Source organism: Zophobas morio, unplaced genomic scaffold (assembly GCF_036711695.1).
Source record: "Zophobas morio isolate AGI-343-1 ecotype UQ-CSIRO unplaced genomic scaffold, CSIRO_AGI_Zmor_V1 ptg000030l, whole genome shotgun sequence".
NCBI lineage: Eukaryota > Metazoa > Arthropoda > Insecta > Coleoptera > Tenebrionidae > Zophobas > Zophobas morio.
Genome location: NW_026972135.1, coordinates 62,040 through 82,548, shown reverse-complemented (window position 1 = coordinate 82,548; position 20,509 = coordinate 62,040). Strand labels below are relative to the sequence as shown.

Genomic DNA, 20,509 nt, shown 5'->3' with positions numbered 1-20,509 from the left:
TGGATTGTGGCGCTCAACATTGCCGATTTGAACTATACCATTGTGTATCGATCACGGAGTTGACGAGAATGCGCACGATTAATTCAATCAGGGCCTTTTCGGATAGGATTTTTACATACGATTAATCGCAAGGATAGCCGAGGTGCGAAACAGAGCGGAGCTGGAGCTGTTTGAAAAAGAGAAAATAATATCGAGTATCGACCGAAATGTATACTGCTTTTCTGTTTCCCCATGCTGCATACCGCCGTATACTATTCTAATACCTGCAGCTTCCCTCTGAAAATATGCTGATTAATTTTTTTTCTCATTAGCATTCCTGTGATGTACCGAATGATAGTGGATTGATTCATATTACTACATGCATAAACTACAGTGCTTTAAAAATTACTGAAAAGAATGGCAACACTGAAAAAATGTCAGAAAAGTGCTAACTTACAAAAAAAAAGTGACATTTTTGGGTACAGATTCAGGCTGTTTTTTTTTAAATAAAAATCAGCTTTCAAAGGGCAGTATACGATAAGGTTCCAAATTCGGCCCGGCTATAAATTACGATTATATCTATGCAAATTTTATATCTAAAGCAAAACATCTGAAATAAACTCAAATTGTACGATGCCTAGCAACGAAAAGAATATATGAAAAATTCATTCAAGTCTGTACCGGTTTCACGAAACTTCAGCTAGACGAGAGACAAGTTTGAAATGGGCGCCATTTGTTGCCTTAAACGCAACCAGCAATTCTTCTTTAAATCTACCTGACGCGCTGGGATAGACGACTACCGGACGTGGGTCATAAAAACATCGTAAGCCGATAATGAAGAATAATGATAAATTTATAACAGGCGGCCCACAACATACCTTCAGCACAGAATAATCATTTCTCGTATTCTTTTGACATATTAATTTTAATATTCGAGATAATTATTATATTATTCAAACACAATTTAGACACTGTAGAACAAACAAGGCTTATCAAGCCCGTCTATTACTTTATTCGCCTAATAAATATATTATTAATACCGTTTTCTTGTTATTTAGATAAGGGAACAAATTAAATGCACAGTTCTGTTTTTAAACGCTCTGTATTTTTGCTTGGTAAAAATGATAAATGCTAAGTTATACAGCCTGACTGGGGTTTATTGTGACAGATCTTAAGGGGTGATGGTTTGCATTATTTTGAGTAAAAAACCTTAATAACATTTACAGCTCAGACTTATTCCAAAAGAGTTATAGAATACACAAATTTCATAGCCCACCGGTTGAAAACCGCTGGAATTCACCTGATATATTGAAATTTTTACAGTTGTTTTATTAGAAACCATGACAATAAATTCAATAATAAAATAATACTTCTGTTTGACAATTTGTCAAAGTATCTGTGAACATGTTTTAATAAATTTAAGATGGATGTCAATGGGTATTCACTTAGAGAATTAGCGGACATTCATTTAATTTATGGAGAGGCACGCGGAGTAGTCCGTGTGGCAGTGCGTTTGTATGGCACTCGTTTCCCTCACCGACGGTTACCCTCAAGAAGAATGTTTCAAGATCTGCACCAGCGACTCCAAGAAACGAGATCCTTGTTAGCTAGAAGAGTCGAACGAGGTCCACAACGCCCTCAGCGAATTGTCAACATTGAAGAAGAGGTGTTGGATGTTGTACATGATGATCCTGGAATTAGTACAAGATGCCTTGCCAAACGATTTAATGTGTCTCAATGGACCATTTGGAGAACACTACGAGAACAGTTGTTATATCCATACCATGTTCAGCGTGTACAAGCTCTATCTCCAGCTGATTATCAACCCCGTTTTGCATTTTGTAGTTGGTTTCTACGAAAGGTAGAAGAAAATCCAGACTTTCCTCGTATTATTTTGGCATCAGACGAGGCAGGATTTACGCGTCGGGGAATTTTTAATTATCACAACTTTCACGTTTGGGCAGATGAAAATCCGCATGCCATAAGACAAACCCGTTTTCAGCAGGAGTTTTCAATTAATCTATGGGCCGGTATTGTAAACAATTATCTTATAGGACCTTTTGAACTACCCCCGCGGTTAACGGGTGCCATTTATTGGCGATTTTTAAGAAGAAATTTACAGGAATTGTTGGAAGAAGTGCCGCTACATATCCGGGAAAGTATGTGGTTTCTACATGATGGGGCGCCACCTCATTTTAGCCGTCTGGTACGACAGTTTTTAAATGTTCAATTCCCTGAAAAATGGATCGGGCGAGGCGGGGCTCAGCATTGGCCTGCCAGATCTCCCGATTTGAATCCGCTAGATTTTTTCTTTTGGGGCCACATGAAGTCGTTGGTTTATACAGAAGAGATCAGAACAGAAGATCACCTCAGACAACGAATCCACGAAGCCACCAATATCATTCGCGGGGACCCGGAAATGCTCCAACGAGTGCAGGAGGAATGGATTCATCGTGCCAATGCTTGTGTGAGAATGAATGGAGCTCATTTTGAGCATTTGCTTTAATAAGGTGTTTAAAAATAAATAAAATTACTAACAGTAGTATTTAATTTTTTCTACTTAGTAAAATTTAATATTACATAGTACAGTGGTTCTCAAACGGTGGAGACACATAAAGTTCTGACTTAACCATACGTTTTAGACCAAAATGTTATAAGGCTTTTAGAATCAAAATAATGCATATTGTAACCCTTTAAAATCTGGCACAATATACCCCAGTCACCCTGTATAATAAATGCTCAGTTAAAAAATAAATTCTCAGTAAAAATATTATATGCTTGGTGAAATAATAGCTGCTTAGTTAAATTAATAACTGTTCGGTTAAATAAGGAATGCTTAGTAAGAACCCTACGTGCTAAGTATAAGAATTGATCGAAGGTTATTTCGACAGAACTTCCCTCGCCCGTCAAGTGCAGCACAACAAATAATATTCCCGCAGAAGGCGCAAATTGAAAAATGAAATATACTTAAAATAGACAACAAATCGAAAAAATCGAAAAATCAAAAACTTTAAAAATCGAAAAATCAAAACACCCAAAAATCGAAACATTAAAAAATCAAAAAATCAAAATATCTGAAAATTGAAAATCCAGAAATTGAAACGTTCTCAATATTCAAATCCTGAAAAATTGAGTATTGAAAACTTGAAAAATTGAGAAATCCAAGCATCAAAAAATACTAAAATTGAAAAATTTAAAATTTAAAAAATCCAAAAATTGAGAAATAAAAGAAAAGAAAAATCAAAAATTTAAAAATTCGAAAAATTGAAAAATTAAAAAATCGAAACATTGAAGAATTGGGAAATCGAAACACCAAAAAAATAAAAAAAACAAAAATCTAAAATTCAAAAATCAAAAAATTGAACACTCGAAAAGCCAAAAAATCGAAAAATCGAAACATCGGAATGTTCAAAAACTGAAACATTGAGAAATCAAAACATCAACAGTAGAGGAGTCAAAAACTCAAAAAATTAAGAAATCAAATTAGACCAAAATTGAAAAATCGAAAAGTTAATTGAAAAATTGAAACATTTTAAATGAAAAAAAAAAAATCGGTAAACCGAAAAATTGAAAATCTAAAAATCGAGAAATTGAACAATCTAAAAATTAAACAATTTAAAAATCGAAGAATTGGAAAACCAAAAAATCTAAACCGAGAACTTGAAAAATCGAATAATCGACAAATCAAAACATCAAGGAAACCAAAAAAATTAACGGAAAATCGAGAACTTAAAAATTGGAAAATTAAAATACCTATCGAAAAATTGAAACCCGAGAAATGGAAACATCAATAAATGGAAAAATTGAAGAACCGAAACATTGCAAAATCCCAGAACTGAAATACTGAAAAACTGAAAAATGGAAGGAAAATTGAAAAATCGAAAAAGTGAAAAAGTTCAAAACTGAAATCTTGAAAAACTGAAAAGTGGAAAGAACATTAAAGAATCGGAACAGTGAAAAAATCCAAAACTGAAACATTGAAAAATTCAGAAATCGAAAAATTGAAAAATCACAATTGAAAAATCGAGAAATAGAGAAATGGGAAAATAAAAAAATCAGTTAATCGAAAAATTGAGAAATCGAAAAATTTAGAAACGTCAAAAATTGAAAACTGAAAAATAAAAAAAATTAAAAATCGTAAAACTGAAACATCGGAAAATTGGGAAATGGAAAAATGAAGAAATTCGAGAAACCAAAAATATGAAGAATCGAGAAATCGAAGAATCGATAAATTGAAAAATCCCAACAGTAATATATCGAAAAATTGAGAAATCAAAATCGAGCAACACTGAAGTATCGTAAAGTTAATAAATTGAAAAACTGAAAATTTTTGAAAAAAAAAAAATCGTATCAAAAACAAAAAATTCAAAAAATCGAAAAATTGAACAATGAAAAAATCAAAACATTGAAATCCCAGTAAGTTGATAAATAGGAAAATTTAAAAAACAAAAATTTTAAAAATCCAAGAATTGAACAACAAAAAAAATCCAAGCCTGAAAACTCAGAAAATCGAATGATCGAGAACTCAAAACATCAAAGAAAACAAAAAATCTAAAATTTAAAAATTCGACAAATTGAAAAATCATGGAACTGAAAAATCGAAAAGTCGAGATAGTGAGAAATCTAAAAGCCTGTAACTTTCAAAACTGAAAAATTAAAATATCGAAAAATTTAAAAACTGAGAAAACACAATATCAAAAATTTGAAAAATTGAAGAAACGAAATATTGCAAAATTCCAAAGCCGAAATATTGAACAACCTAAAATTGGAAGGAAAATTAAAGAATCGAAACAGTGAAAAAATCCCAAACTGAAACATTGAAAAATTGGGAAATGGAGAAATGGGAAAATCAAAAAAATCGGTCTAAAGAGTTTAGACAGTACTTTCCTCGCTATCGGAAACGTGACGACTACATGCCTATTATGTTTTTTTTTCACATTAGATTTCAAAGCATTCGGTTTTGTAGTTACTGATTAAATCAATAAAATAAATTTGCGCATCCATTAAATTTTTTGAGTCATCCTGTATATCCGAATCCAAAAAATATTAATGGAATGATAAATTACAAGAAGAGACTCATCATATTTTGTACATTTTAGGCAGGATTTATTCAGCAAAATTTTGAGGTGACGTCATGAATTTTTTACCGGGGATAAGTAAATATATTGTGATTAAAACGGTCCTGGTTTAATAACAAAAAAATATTGTTCTATGAAACAAGCTCGTCTTAGACAAAGTATTCGTAAAAAAATATGTCGTAAAAAATGTACGTACGCTGGTCCCGATTGCGATTATGGTTTAAATATTTTTTAGATAAACCTATTAATATCATTTTTTCATACAAAAAACCAAAAAAATATTATACCTCGTCTAGCGAGTCCCCTTAATTTCGACTAATGCACTCCTATCCTCTAGAACCCTGTCTGGACTAGCAGCCAAGTAAGGAAATTGTTTTAAAATAAACAAGCCACACCGTTCAGTTTTTATATTTTTATTTATTTCAAAACACTTGACAGCTTTTTCCTCACTTTGCTGTCCATAGTATATATGACTATTACCTCTAAATGTACTGTACAACAGAGACTCCACAGTTTTAGCTATTGCTGTAGTCGGTCTAAGTTTGTAAATACGTCCAAAATTTGAAACCATAACCCTAATTTCTCTTTTTTTGCCCAAATGTGCCTGTTGCATAGTGTCTATTTCAATTTGATCTAAATTCAAAGATAATTTTCTCAAAAAAACCTCTTTGGCTGTCACAAATGTTTCTACATCCATGACAGGATTTTCTAAAAAATATTTAAACCATAAACGCAGTCGGGACCAGCATACGTAAATTTTTTTACGACATATTTTTTACGAATACTTTGTCTAAGACGAGCTTGTTTTATAGACGAACAATATTTTTTGTTATTAAACCAAGACCGTTTTAATCACAATATATCTTATCCCCTCTAAAAAATTGATGACGTCGCCTCAAAATTTTGCTGAATAAATCCTATCTAAATTGTATAAAATGTGATGAGTCTCTTCTTGTGATTTATCATTCCATTCATGTTTTTTGGATTTGCATATACAGAATGACCCCAAAAATTAATGAATGCGTAAATTTATTTTATTGATTTAATCAGGGACTACAGAACCCAATGCTTTGAAATCTTGCAAATGTTTTAAGGTTATAAATAGCATAATAAATTTTTAGCCAAAATATATTTGCTTATCCCTTCCAAAAAATTGATAACGTCAGCTCAAAAGTTTGTCGTATAATCCTATTTAAAATTTACAAAATATGATGAGTCTCTTCTTGTAATTTATCATTCCATTCATATTTTTTGGACTCGGATATACAGAGTGGCTGAAAAATTTAATGAATGCGCAAATTTATTTTATTGATTTAATCAGGAACTACAAAACCGAATGCTTTGAAATCTAATGTGAAAAAAAAACATAATAGGCATGCAGTCGTCACGTTTCCGATAGCGAGGGAAGTACTGTCTAAACTCATTAGACCAATTTTTTTTATTTTCCCTTTTTTCCATTTCTCAATTTTTCAATGTTTCAGTTTGGGATTTTTTCACTGTTTCGATTCTTTAATTTTCCTTCCATTTTTAGGTTTTTCAATATTTCAGCTTTGGAATTTTGCAATATTTCGTTTCTTCAATTTTTCAAATTTTTGATATTGTGTTTTCTCGGTTTTTAAATTTTTCGATATTTTAATTTTTCAGTTTTTAAAGTTTTAGGTTTTTAGATTTCTCACTATCTCGACTTTTCGATTTTTCAGTTCCATGATTTTTCAATTTGTCGAATTTTTAAATTTTAGATTTTTTGTTTTCGATCATTCAATTTTCTGAGTTTTCAGGCTTAGATTTTTTTTGTTGTTCAAATCTTGGATTTTTAAAATTATTGTTTTTTAAATTTTCCTATTTATCAACTTATTGGGATTTCAATGTTTTGATTTTTTGATTGTTCAATTTCTCGATTTTTTGAATTTTTAGTTTTTGATACGATTCTTTTTTTCATTTCAGTTTTTCAATTTATTAACTTTACGATATTTCAGTTTTACGATTTTTAATTTTTTTTATTTTTCAGTTTTCAATTTTTGACGTTCCTAAATTTTTCGATTTTTCAATTTTTCGATTAACTGATTTTTTGATTTTCCCATTTCTCTATTTCTCGATTTTTCAATTCTTTCTTCAATTGTGATTTTTCAATTTTTCGATTTCTGGATTTTTCAATGTGTCAGTTTTGGATTTTTTCACTTTTCCGATTCTTCAATTTTCTTTCCATTTTTCAGTTTATCAGTATTTCAGTTCTGAGATTTTGCAATGTTTCGGTTCTTCAATTTTTCCATTTTTTGATGTTTCGATTTCTCGGTTTTTCAATTTTTCGATAGGTATTTTAATTTTTCAATTTTTAAGTTCTAGATTTTCCGTTAATTTTTTTGTTTTCCTTGATGTTTTGATTTCTCGATTATTCGATTTTTCAAATTCTCGGTTTAGATTTTTTGGTTTTCCAATTCTTCGATTTTTAAATTGTTTAATTTTTAGATTGTGCAATTTATCGATTTACCAATTTTTTCATTTAAAATGTTTAAATTTTTCAATTATTAAGTTTTCGATTTTTCAATTTTGGTGTAATTTGAAAACGGTATTAATAATACATTTAGGCGAATAAACTAATAGATGGGCTTGATAAGCCTTGTTTGCTCTACAGTGTCTAAATTGTGTTTGAATAATATAATAATTATCTCGAATATTAAAATTAATATGTCAAAAGAATACGAGAAATGATTATTCTGTGCTGAAGGTATGTTGTGGGCCGCCTGTCATAAATTATCATTATTCTGCATTATCGGCTTACGATGCTTTTATGACCCACGTCCGGTAGTCGTCTATCCCAGCGCGTCAGGTAGATTTAAAGAAGAATTGCTGGTTGCGTTTAAGGCAACAAATGACGCCCAATTCAAACTTGTCTCTCGTCTAGCGTCCCCCCTTAAACGCAAAAACGTTATACGATGGAATGGAACAATGCATGGGAGCTTCCCGTCGGGCTTTGTGGAAGCATTTTGAGATTAAATTCACAAACATATAAAATTTGACAACAATCGTCCGGTAGTTTCAGAGATTATCTGTCTGAAAAAATCGACACAGACGGACGAAAACTGGATATTATTTTTTCGTATTGTAGTGGTATTGACTAATGACACATCGCGAAAACATGAAAGTAACCAGTCGCTTGATGGACTTATTACTTCCTTAGCTTAGGCACGGAAAGTAAAAAACCTCAGTAAAATTCCACGAAAATCAGATAGCCGTGGTGACAACCAGGTAGCTAGAAAACATAAAACATGACTTTGAGGTTATGTTGGTGTTATTGTTGTTGCGTGCTTTTGTCCACATTGGACATTATTACAGGTTAGCGGCTATTTAATAGGAATATATAATGGAAACCAAACACTGGGAGGATCAATTCAAGATTCAAAAAGAAGTTGAACACATTCCAGACGTAACAGTTGATATAGAACTGTCCATGAATAAATTATTTCTCAATGAACTGGTAGAAGACGATGACGATTCACTAAGAACACAGAATATTGTGTAATTACGTGAGAATATACCTTGGGACCTAGTTGATTTGTAAATATTTTAGAGTGCCTCCTTTGAATCCACTCACACTATATGCAATCGCACTACATAAACATGCCAACAGTATTTCAGAAATGATTACATTAACTGAACACAACAAGAATGCTGAAAAAGTCGTATTAGAAATGCCACAGTTCCACAATCCAGCCGCTCATAACACAATGGCAAATTTAAATTTTTCTTCTCAAGATTTTGAGTATGTGACATGTCTATCAGTTCATTTATTAGGTTATCTATGGTAGAAATTTTAGCAAGGCAGATGAAGTAGCGTTATGTGAATTGAGCAAAACCGTTGTACGCCAAATTTTAACAAAATCCATTGCTACACTTTTTGCGCATCTTGGATATGAAAGTATGTGGTCCAAGGCACAAACAGTTGTACTATCTCATATTTAATATTTTAGCTTGTCAACAAAGTGCACTTTATGTGCTGATCGATGTATTGCAAGAGTTTTTCAAAAAGGTCTGTCAACATTTGAATACGGCAACAAAAGAAGCTCAGGATGCGTCAGAATTTCCAGTAATTACTTTTATTTCTTCTGCAGTATTTTTCTTTCATTACTGGGTTTTAGAGTATAATCGAGAAAGTGCTAATTGAAATTGGCATTGGTGGGGTCAAAGGTTTGAATGATTATTATCAGGCACGTGTTGTAAAATATGTAAATGTTCTCGAAGACAGATGCAAAGATTTAACTGAAGAGTACCAGACACTACTAATACCAAAGTCTCCATCACCTGTAGATAAATTTAGCAAGTACATACATATTATGCCCATTTTTTTTTTATTTTGTTTTGAGTTTTTTAGGGTGGTTAGAGTTAAGGTTGAAGAAGAAGACATAATTGAAGCGGAAAATACAGAGGTACACTTTTCTACAATAGATGGAGACGTCAATTTTTCAATTCTTGAAACAGGGTATCAGCTACTTAACAGTCTTGAAGCTGAAGCAAAGTAAAATATTTAGGGCAGAATTTAAATATATACTTATTACGATTTTTTCTTTTCAGCTTACATAGTATGACAGATGGCGTGGAAGATATTAGTGTAACTGCATCTCCAGGAATCGTACCAATGACAGCCGACGATTCATGCAATCTTTCGCCACATAACAAGAAAAAGAAACTTAAATAAAAATCGACATGTACCTGCAATGGTTTTTTACCTGTGTACCTACTAAATACAACAGTTAATTTGTGCGTACTCAGTTTGCAATTATTTTAAAAAAAAGCGTACGACGGAGACGTAATAAGTGATCAGCTATCTTATATATGTTGTGTAGGTAGAATATTACTTCCATGAAAGATCCCTAATGAAAAGTGTAATTTATTATATGTATTTGAGTGCCTTAAAAATTAATGAAAAGAGTGGCGACACTGACATGTCAGTCATTGCGTTTTTTTTTGTTTTTCTGTTGGCTGTGATTTTTTTTTTAATTTTGTCACACTGACAAATTTTGAACGTCTTGATTTACTTAATTTTGATTTTATTAATTAAGTAAATTCGAGGAAGCAATTTTTCCCTGTTCAAGAGTTTGTCATTTTTTTTTAAAGATTGATTTCGAAAAGAACATTTTGGCATTAGTCCCAGAGTTGAAGCTGAGGGCAGATGCAGTGCCGACAATTTATAGTGAACCAGAATTCACTTCAAAATTACCAGGTCCACTTTTGTCAAAAAACATCATGAACGGTTCATACTTTAATTTTGCTTCCATAAAATTAGTAATGCTATTCTATTTAAAAGTTTGCACCGTCGACGTTGGCAATACAATTTTACTGACACTGACAGACTGACAGATGTCGTGACGTCACGTTTTTAACGTTGACGTCACGATCGCATTTGTCATTCCGTGGTTGTCATTTTTGTGTAGAGGTTGATCCGTTGATGGTTCAAGTAAGAAACAATTTTGGATGCCACCGATAAAATATTATTATTGTTCGAATGATATGGAGGAAGAAAATGATCTGAGTGGTGATATAACGGTGGTCGATGTGTATGACATTGCATCGGACATCGGCAAAGAATGCGAAAAGATCATTGATCAATATGGGGCCGACGCTGTTACTTCTTTGATGCCCAAAGTTATCAACGCCTTGGAATTACTAGAGAACTTGGCAACACGGAATGAGCGCGAAAATACGCAATTGCACGAACTTCGTTCGAAAATTTCGCAGTTGGAGAATGACAAGCTGGAAAAGGCTGAATACAGACAAAAATTTGAAAGGGTAATGCTCCACAGTCCGCGTTAAGGTGCTAACAAAACTTTTCGTAGGAATTAGAGGCGATTGAGGAGCAGTGGCGTACAGAAACGAAGGAACTAGTTGCTGTTGTAACGCGATTGCAAGAAGAGAATCGAAGGTTGGCTAAAGACGTTAGCCCTAGTCATCTGCCTTCTACACCAGCTAACCAGACCGGTAATGGGGACATGTTACAAAAGTTAAAGGATAGCGTAGAAAAACAAAGGGATGAGATACGAATAAAAGATAAATTGCTTCAAGAAAAATGTAGTGATATTGAAGTTTTAAAGTCTCAAGTGGAACGTCTCAATTCTACTAGTAGAGAATTGAGGAGGAAGCATAAGCTGTTTCAGAGTCAAGTACGAACTTTGTGTGATGAGAGGGCTGATTTTCTTGTGCAATTACAAGACCAGCAGAGGGATATAATGGGACTGAGGCAGCGGTTAGGTTTGGCTCAAAAAGAAAATGAAGATCTTGTTAAGGTTAGTACTCTTATTTTGCTTCTTATATTTTAATGAATTTTAAAAATGCCAACATTCTGAAATTTTCTGTTTTCTTGATTAGTATTCTGGCACATTCCATATTGGGAATAAAGTATTTATTTATTTATAAATTTAATAATGGAATTAGAAGAATTACTGTTTGCTTTTGCAGAAATTGCCCGTGTAATTATTATTTTTTCAGAGTGATTTACCGCTACCTAGCAATAAAGCTGTGTATGATTTAGATGATCCAAATAGACCACGTTTTACAACACAAGAACTTAAAGATATTTTGCATGAAAGAAATGAACTAAAAGCTCGTGTCAGTGACTTAGAAGATGAACTGGAGACTTACAGACCAAAAAATAAATCAGAGACGTAGGTATATTTAATACTGAATTAAAACCTCTTTTCTATATTTTTGCGCGGTTTTCTGATATTGACTTAAAAAGTTGGTTGAAGGTTTTTTCGACAGAACTTCACTCGCCCCTGAAGTGGAACCCAACAAATCCGTTTTTTTGAAAAATTTTAATAAAAAATTGCGATTTTTGTTTTTTGATAACCTTTATAAAGTAAAAACCAGTGGCGTAAAAAACACTTCCGCAGCTTTTTTGACTTGAATCTTTCATTGTTCAATTTAAATTTTTTTGTTTCTTCAGTTTTTCGAGTTTTCAAGTTTAAATTTTTCAGCTTTTCAATTTTTCAACTTTTAAATCTTCTAATTTTTCAATTTTTCGATTCGAGTTTCTCGGGTTTTCAGTTTTTAATTATTAAGTTGTTTGGTTTGCAATTTTTCGTTTCGGTTTTTTATTTTCTTTATTTATTCAGTTATTCGATTTTTCAGTGTTTCGATTTTATAATTTTTTGTTTTTTCAATTTTTCGTTTCTTCAGTTTTTAAGATTTTGCAATTTTTCGATTTAAAATTTCTGGAGTTTTCAATTTTTAATTTTTCGATTCTGTAATTTGTTTTCATTTCTTCAAATTTTCAATTTGCTATTTTTCGTTTCGGTTTTTTATTTTCTTTATTTTTACAATTTTTCGATTTTTCAATGATTTTATAATTTTTGTGTTTTCAATTTAAATTTTTTCAATTTTTACTTTTATCAATTTTTCGGTTTGCAATTTTTCATTTTCTTTGCTTCTTCAATTTTACGACACACAACTCTTCGAATTTTCATTTTTAAAGTTCTCAGTTTTTCCATCCTCCAACTTTAGGATCTTTTATGTTTTGATTTGCAGTTTTTCGATTTTTCAACTTTTAGATCTTTGAAATTTTCATTTCTTCAATTTTTGTTTTGCGACTTTTCTAGTTTTCATTTTAAATATGTACCTAGTAATATTTATATATATTTTTTTCACTTTTTGAATTATTGGATTTTAAAACTTATTCATTTATTCGTTCAATTTTTCGATCTTTCATTGTTACAGTTTTTCGATTTTATAATTGTTTGGTTTTCTAATTTAAGCTTGTAGATTTTTAGTTTGTCAGTGTTTTAATTTTTAGTTTCTTTAGTTCTTGGATTTGCAATTTTTCGATTTTCTATTTTTTCGATTTTTTACTTTTTCGATTTTTTCTTTTCTTCAGTTTTTCAGTTTTTCAATTTGTTCCGCTTTTTTAGCGTTTCGTTTTTTACTTTTTAGTTTTTCGATTTTTCCAATTTTCGAATAAAAAAAGTGAAAAAAACTGCAAAATTGTACAATTGCAAAATCAAAAATGAAAACACTCAAAAGTGAAAACTTTGAAAAATCTAACAGTTGAAAATCAAGAACTTGAAAAATTGAAGAAACGGAAATAGATAAATCGAAAGATTAAAAATTGAGAAACTTAAAAATTGAATAAGTTCAAAATCGCAAAAACGAAATATGTATTGTAAAATTGATATATTGAAAATTAACGAAATCGGAAAATCGGATAACTGGAAATCCAAAAATTGCAAAATTGAAAAATTTGAATAAATGAAAAATTGTGATATAAAATGGAGAAAATGAAAATTAAAAAACCGGAAAACTGAAAAATAAAAAAAATATTTTGCGATTTTCGTTTTGTGATAGCCTCTATAACGTAAAAACCAACGGTATAAGTAACACCCGCTGCCGTGGAAGAGCAAATTCGTTCTTGGACTGTGCGCTCCTAAGTACAGTCAATGTAAAATATATTTAAAGCAGATAACTTAAGGGACAAAATGTCCTCTCAGCACTAATAATAAACTTAACTCAAGTGTTTATGTTTATACATCGAAACAATGCCTCCTCCAACAGGACTAAAATTATTAATTAAATCAGAATCGAACAAAATGTGCTGAATATTATAATTCCTATTTGTTCGTTCTTAAATAAAGACGTGTGTATTCCCACATTTTCGAGAAAATCGAGTGACTCGTTTTTAATGTGATCAAGAAAACATCAATCGTTGGTGGGGATGATTGGCTAAATTTTGGTTAACGTTTTACAATTTACATGATATTCCTAATATACATATTTTCAAAATTTGACGACAGTCGGTCCGGTAGTTTGGGAGATTACGTGTCTAATAAAAATGGATACAAACGACAGGCAGACAAACAGAAACGAGAGACCACTTTTTTCGTACTGTAGAAGAGGTCATGACATACCGAGAAAATATAAAAGTAGCAATTCACCCGATGGACTCGATTACTACACTTAGCTTACACTCGGGAAGTAAAAACTAGGTAATATGAGGTTTAATGAAAAATAATAATAATAAAAACTTGGTGGACAAACACGATATCTCCATTTTTTAGTGTTCCCGAAGAAAAGTTTTTGTTTTACTGATTGCAATTTGTTGTCGTTTTTTAATGCCTGAGCGTAAGCTGAAGAAGTATAGTAATCGCGTATATCGCGCGACTGGCTACTTTCAGGTTTCTCGAAGTTTCATGACCCCTAAATTACGAAAAAATGGGTCGCCGTTTCCATTTGTCTGTCGTCTATATATAGAGAATAGAGATTATCACAAAAAAGTAAAATCACAAAATCAAAAATCAAATTTATAGCAGGATTTGTTGGATTGTAGTTCAGGAGTTAGGGAAGTTCTATCGAAATAAGCTTCAGCCAATTTTTATTAATTATTAACACAGAAAATTTGTGCAAAACTTTAAATTTTGTGTAGCTTAACATCTAAATTTGGTGAAATATTTATGTACAAACTGTAGAATGTTTTTACGTCAACACTTTTATGGAAATAACTATGATGAGTGTTTAAAAATTTGTAGACCTGTTGAAGAAGATGCACCAGTTCAGGGACCTCTGCCATATGAACCCGACGACGCACCTTGGAAAAAGTGTTCAGAATCAGGAATCCGTAAATTGTAGGTACAACCTGTTCAGAGATTTGAATGAAATGAATTGTAATATTTTGTAGTTTTCGCAAAATATTTTCCGAAAGCGGTAGTGGGAGCAGTTTTCCTCGGCGTAGTTTGTCAACCCTCTCGAAGATGGCTCTTTCAGCTACTAACGAACAAGTTCCGGTTTAACGAGAGTTTCACGTTTGCGTTCCCAAAGTTTGAGATTGATCTATCTGGTAATTTGCATCATTCATTGTGATAGTTTTAGTCTGTTAATTATCTTGAAAGTTGACAAAGCTTGAATCTCAAGATATAAAGTTGTTAGCGTCGTCAAATTGTGTGGAGAACGGATTACTAGAATTGGCCATATTTATTTTTGCGATGAGTTAGGTTTTTAGGCAATTTTTAATGTTGTGGAAGGTTTGTTTCCTCAAAAGTACTCTCCAAATAAATGAACAATTTATCATTGTAGGATTATTGACTGAAAAAAAAAAATGTAGTATTGAGTTCATTACAATGAATGCTTCCATCTTTTGTAGTTGTAAATTTTACATCTTGTCACGAACTGTACAGAGATGATACACTTGTAGTTTAATTAGAAAGGACCAAGTATGTAATCATATCCATGGTAGTATATTGTTAACAAGAAATGTACGTCTGATATTAAAATGATAGGTTTATTTCGATATTTGTATAGACTCCAAAATAATAGTAAAAGTTTTTGAATATGAACAGACAAGTGTTGTTAACGGAATTCACTTTCAAAAACTTTATGTTATATTAAAATTCCTCTGCTATATTCGTGGTGGTAAACTCGAATATGTATTAATATTTATTTGTGGAGTGCAATTTTTGTTGGAGCAGATATTTTGATAACCTTTATTTGTATTGTAAAAGAACAGTGTTGATTTCTTAGACACTATTCTAACACATGTAGAGGTGCCAAATACACTTATTTAAAGAAAAAACTCACTCTTCCTGTTTAAAACTAAAACCATGAATAAAAAAAAAATGTCAAAGGTTATTTAGACAGAACTTCCTTCGTCCCTGAAGTACAGTCCAACAAATAATATTGGCAATTATATCGGTCGACATCTCCGGCCCAGAGAGACCCCTATTTTATCGGCAATTTTCTCTACGAGCAGTATTAACGCAGAAAATCGTCGCCCTTTTTTTCATGGAATTTTAAACTTTGAGTTGAATCCCAGAATTTTAGTGGGAAATTTGGAATCTAGTAACATTCCACTTAATTGTCCCTAGTACGTAACGTCACCATCAAAAACGACAACTGGAATAAATAAATGTGATTACCTAATTTTATTAAATCTTAGTGACAATGAAAACATTCCACGATTATATTTTTACTTTCCGAGCGTAACCTAAGGAAGTATTGTAATCGAGTCCATCAGACGAATTGCCGCTTTTATGTTTTCTCGATGTTTCATGATCCTTGTAGTACGAAAAAAGTATAGTTTTCCGTTTCCGTCTGTCTGGTGCCTGTATCCATTTTTATTAGACACGTAATTTCCAAAACTGCTGGACAGATTGTTGTCAAATTTTGTATCATGTAGATGGTTAAATGCTAACCAAAATTTAGCTAGTCATTCCCGCCAACAATTTGATGATGTCATCTCAGTGAACCGTATTTTAAAATGAGCTGAATGTTATACAAAAATATACTCCTGTACTTGTAGTGTACGAATCCGCTTTCAGTTTTTTCGCGAAACGTTCAACATTTGCAAGGTATAATAACGTTTTATTCCCGACACGGTTTCTACGTCTCGGTGGCGCACTTGGCCCTTTCCTTTTTTTTCTTGCATTGGTATAATGATGCTGTGACTATTTTCCTTTTGTGCTGTGACTAGTATTCTATTATCCATGTTGATGACGTCATCATAGATCTTTTATTGGTCAAAAATTAAGAACGAGTCACCCCATTTTCTTGAAAATATGAACAATACACACGTCTTTATATAATAATGATAAAATAAGACCTATAATCTTGATTATACTCAGCGAACGATTCCAAATTTGGGACTAGAAAACAAATTGAAAAATCAAAAGGTTTTCCGCGTACATAAGTTGCAAAGAGGATGCAGTATGACTCACTATTTCAGGTAGAGGTTAAAGGGTTATTTGTTGTTATCATCATAATTATTTGAAATAAAGTACCTGTGGCATAAGTATCGAGTCTGGCATTTATTTAATTTTGTAAAAAAGTTTTTTTCAAAATTAAAAATTGCACACCGCAATATCTGGTTGGTCAAACCGCCAAGTTATTCTGAAAACTAAAGATATTTGTGAACATTGGGTTAATTTTTGTGATAGGAAAGATACTACAAATGTTAAAAATGGTAAGTAATATTAATTTGAACAATAAATTACAACACATAAATAGTAGTATACGACACCACATAATAATATGTATTTTAGCTCTGTTAGCTATATGTATTATGATCTGTGCACTTTATTGCTTCGAACTTTATATCACAACACGTCACGTCGCGTCGCGTCGCGTCACGTCACGTCACGTCACGTCACGTCACGTCACGTCACGTCACGTCACGTCACGTCACGTCACGTCACGCATGTCACGTCATGTACGTTACGTTACGACAGGTCATGTTGTTTGACTTTTGACCTATAGACCTTTGGTCTTTTGAGGGTTGAATTTTTGACTTTTGTCGTTGACCTTTATTTGTCCCGCATGTCACGCCACGACAGGTCAAAAAATTCAGGGATGTAGATCTCGATTTCCTGATTCCAAAAATATAGAATGTATATGGTCCTGGAGCAAAATATTGGCTAGAATTGGTATGAAATGCGAATTTTTGGAAATTTCTAAAAGTTTCTATGCAAATTCAACGGTCAATTCTGGGAAAACGGTTGCAGTTATCGATGAAACGAAACCGGAAGTGTGTTCTGGAATTCGAAATGTACAAGAAAATGTATTTAGTTAAGTTTCGAAAATGTCAAAATTTGGCCGAAATTTGAAGAGAGGAAAAATTTCACAAAGTCGTTTAGAAATTCTGAAAAAATTCAGGGACGTAGATCTCGACGTGCTGATTCCAAAAATATAGCCTGTTGATGATTGCGGAGCGACATTTTCGAAAAAATCGGTACGAAATGCCAAATTGATCGAATTTTCAAAAATTTCGACATTTCAACCGTCGATTCTGGAAAAACGGTTGCAGCTATCAAAGAATCGAGGCCGCAAGTAAGTTCTAGAGCTCGAAATCTACAAGAAAATGTACTCAGTTAGGTTTCAAAAATGTCAAAATTTCGGCGAAATTTGAAGAAGGGGGGAACATTGGAAAATTTTCACTTTTAAAAAAGTCGTTTAAAAATTCCATGACCATTGGAAAATTTTCACTTTTGAAAAAGTCGTTTAAAAATTCTGAAAAAATTCAGGGACGTAGATCTCGACGTGCTGATTCCAAAAATATGGCCTGTTGATGGTGGCGGAGCGACATTTTAAAAAAAATCGGTACGAAATGCTTAATTTATCGAATTTTCAAAAATTTCGATATTTCAAACGTCGATTCTGGAAAAACGGTTGCAGCTATCAAAGAACGAGGCCGGAAGTGAGTTCTAGAGCTCGAAATCTACAAGAAAATGTACTCAGTTAGGTTTCGAAAATGTCAAAATTTCTGCGAAATTTGAAGAAGGGGGGACCATTGGAAAATTTTCACTTTTGAAAAAGTCGTTCAAAAATTCTGAAAAAATTCAGGGACGTAGATCTCGACGTGCTGATTCCAAAAATATAGCCTGTTGATGGTCGCGGAGCGACATTTTCGAAAGAATCGGTACGAAATGCCAAATTGATCGAATTTTCAAAAATTTCGATATTTCAACCGTCGATTCTGGAAAAACGGTTGTAGCTATCAAAGAATCGAGGCCGGAACTGAGTTCTAGAGTTCGAAATCAACAAGAAAATGTGCTCGGTTAGGTTTCGAAAATGTCAAAATTTCGGCGAAATTTGAAGAAGGGGGAACATTGGAAAATTTTCACTTTTAAAAAAGTCGTTTAAAAATTCAAAAAAAATTCAGGGACGTAGATCTCGACGTGCTGATTCCAAAAATATGGCCTGTTGATGATCGCGGACCGACATTTTTGAAAAAATTGGTACGAAATGCCAAATTGATCGAATTTTCAAAAATTTCGATATTTCAACCGTCGATTCTGGAAAAACGGTTGGCAGCTATCAAAGAATCGAGGCCGGAAGTGAGTTCTAGAGCTCGAAATCTACAAGAAAATGTACTCAGTTAGGTTTCGAAAATGTCAAAATTTGGCCGAAATTTGAAGAAGGGGAGACCATTGGAAAATTTTCACTTTTGAAAAAGTCGTTTAAAAATTCTGAAAAAATTCAGGGACGTAGATCTCGACGTGCTGATTCCAAAAATATAGCCTGTTGATGGTCGCGGAGCGACATTTTCGAAAGAATCGGTACAAAATGCCTAATTTATAGAAATTTCAAAAATTTCGAAATTTCAACCGTCGATTCTGGAAAAACGGTTGCAGCTATCAAAGAATCGGGGCCGGAAGTGAGTTCTAGAGTTCGAAATCTACAAGAAAATGTGCTCAGTTAGGTTTCGAAAATGTCAAAATTTTTTGCGAAATTTGAAGAAGGGGGGACCATTGGAAAATTTTCTCTTTTAAAAAAGTCGTTTAAAAATTCAAAAAAAATTCAGGGACGTAGATCTCGACGTGCTGATTCCAAAAATATGGCCTGTTGATGGTGGCGGAGCGACATTTAAAAAAAAATCGGTACGAAATGCTTAATTTATCGAATTTTCAAAAATTTCGATATTTCAACCGTCGATTCTGGAAAAACGGTTGCAGCTATCAAAGAATCGAGGCCGGAACTGAGTTCTAGAGTTCGAAATCAAGAAGAAAATGTGCTCGGTTAGGTTTCGAAAATGTCAAAATTTCGGCGAAATTTGAAGAAGGGGGGACCATTGGAAAATTTTCACTTTTGAAAAAGTCGTTTAAAAATTCTGAAAAAATTCAGGGACGTAGATCTCGACGTGCTGATTCCAAAAATATAGGCTGTTGATGGTCGCGGAGCGACATTTTCGAAAAATCGGTACGAAATGCCTAATTTATCGAATTTTCAAAAATTTCGATATTTCAACCGTCGATTCTGGAAAAACGGTTGCAGCTATCAAAGAATCGAGGCCGGAAGTGAGTTCTAGAGCTCGAAATCTACAAGAAAATGTACTCAGTTAGGTTTCGAAAATGTCAAAATTTGGCCGAAATTTGAAGAAGGGGGGACCATTGGAAAATTTTCACTTTTGAAAAAGTCGTTTAAAAATTCCGAAAAAATTCAGGGACGTAGATCTCGACGTGCTGATTCCAAAAATATGGCCTGTTGATGGTGGCGGAGCGACATTTAAAAAAAAATCGGTACGAAATGCTTAATTTATCGAATTTTCAAAAATTTCGATATTTCAAACGTCGATTCTGGAAAAACGGTTGCAGCTATCAAAGAACGAGGCCGGAAGTGAGTTCTAGAGCTCGAAATCTACAAGAAAATGTACTCAGTTAGGTTTCGAAAATGTCAAAATTTCTGCGAAATTTGAAGAAGGGGGGACCATTGGAAAATTTTCACTTTTGAAAAAGTCGTTCAAAAATTCTGAAAAAATTCAGGGACGTAGATCTCGACGTGCTGATTCCAAAAATATAGCCTGTTGATGATCGCGGAGCGACATTTTCGAAAAAATCGGTACGAAATGCCAAATTGATCGAATTTTCAAAAATTTCGACATTTCAACCGTCGATTCTGGAAAAACGGTTGCAGCTATCAAAGAATCGAGGCCGGAAGTAAGTTCTAGAGCTCGAAATCTACAAGAAAATGTACTCAGTTAGGTT

At 32.8% G+C, this 20,509-nt stretch overlaps 2 protein-coding genes across 5 annotated transcripts; both read left to right on the top strand.

Annotated features, from left to right (window-relative positions):
- The first annotated feature begins 8,072 nt into the window (after nt 1-8,072).
- On the top strand, nt 8,073-10,003 carry LOC135138020 (STAGA complex 65 subunit gamma-like). 4 transcript variants are annotated; one of them, XM_064067837.1, is made up of 8 exons: nt 8,073-8,303; nt 8,391-8,573; nt 8,626-8,817; nt 8,864-8,973; nt 9,026-9,141; nt 9,194-9,375; nt 9,427-9,570; nt 9,627-10,003. In XM_064067837.1, exons 2-8 carry the CDS (start codon nt 8,419-8,421, stop codon nt 9,748-9,750), a joined length of 1,023 nt encoding a protein of 340 aa, XP_063923907.1. In that variant the 5' UTR covers nt 8,073-8,303; nt 8,391-8,418; the 3' UTR covers nt 9,751-10,003. The 4 variants fall into 4 exon arrangements, with proteins under 4 accessions (XP_063923907.1, XP_063923908.1, XP_063923909.1 ...); XM_064067838.1 differs by having other exon boundaries at nt 8,073-8,334; XM_064067839.1 differs by lacking the exon at nt 8,073-8,303 and having other exon boundaries at nt 8,311-8,573; nt 8,873-8,973.
- A 401-nt stretch (nt 10,004-10,404) lies between these two features.
- LOC135138019 (RILP-like protein homolog) lies at nt 10,405-15,625 on the top strand. Its single transcript, XM_064067834.1, has 5 exons — nt 10,405-10,841; nt 10,889-11,335; nt 11,538-11,713; nt 14,567-14,662; nt 14,716-15,625. The coding sequence occupies exons 1-5, from the start codon at nt 10,527-10,529 to the stop codon at nt 14,825-14,827; spliced, it is 1,146 nt and encodes a 381-aa protein (XP_063923904.1). The 5' UTR covers nt 10,405-10,526; the 3' UTR covers nt 14,828-15,625.
- Nucleotides 15,626-20,509: the final 4,884 nt, after the last annotated feature.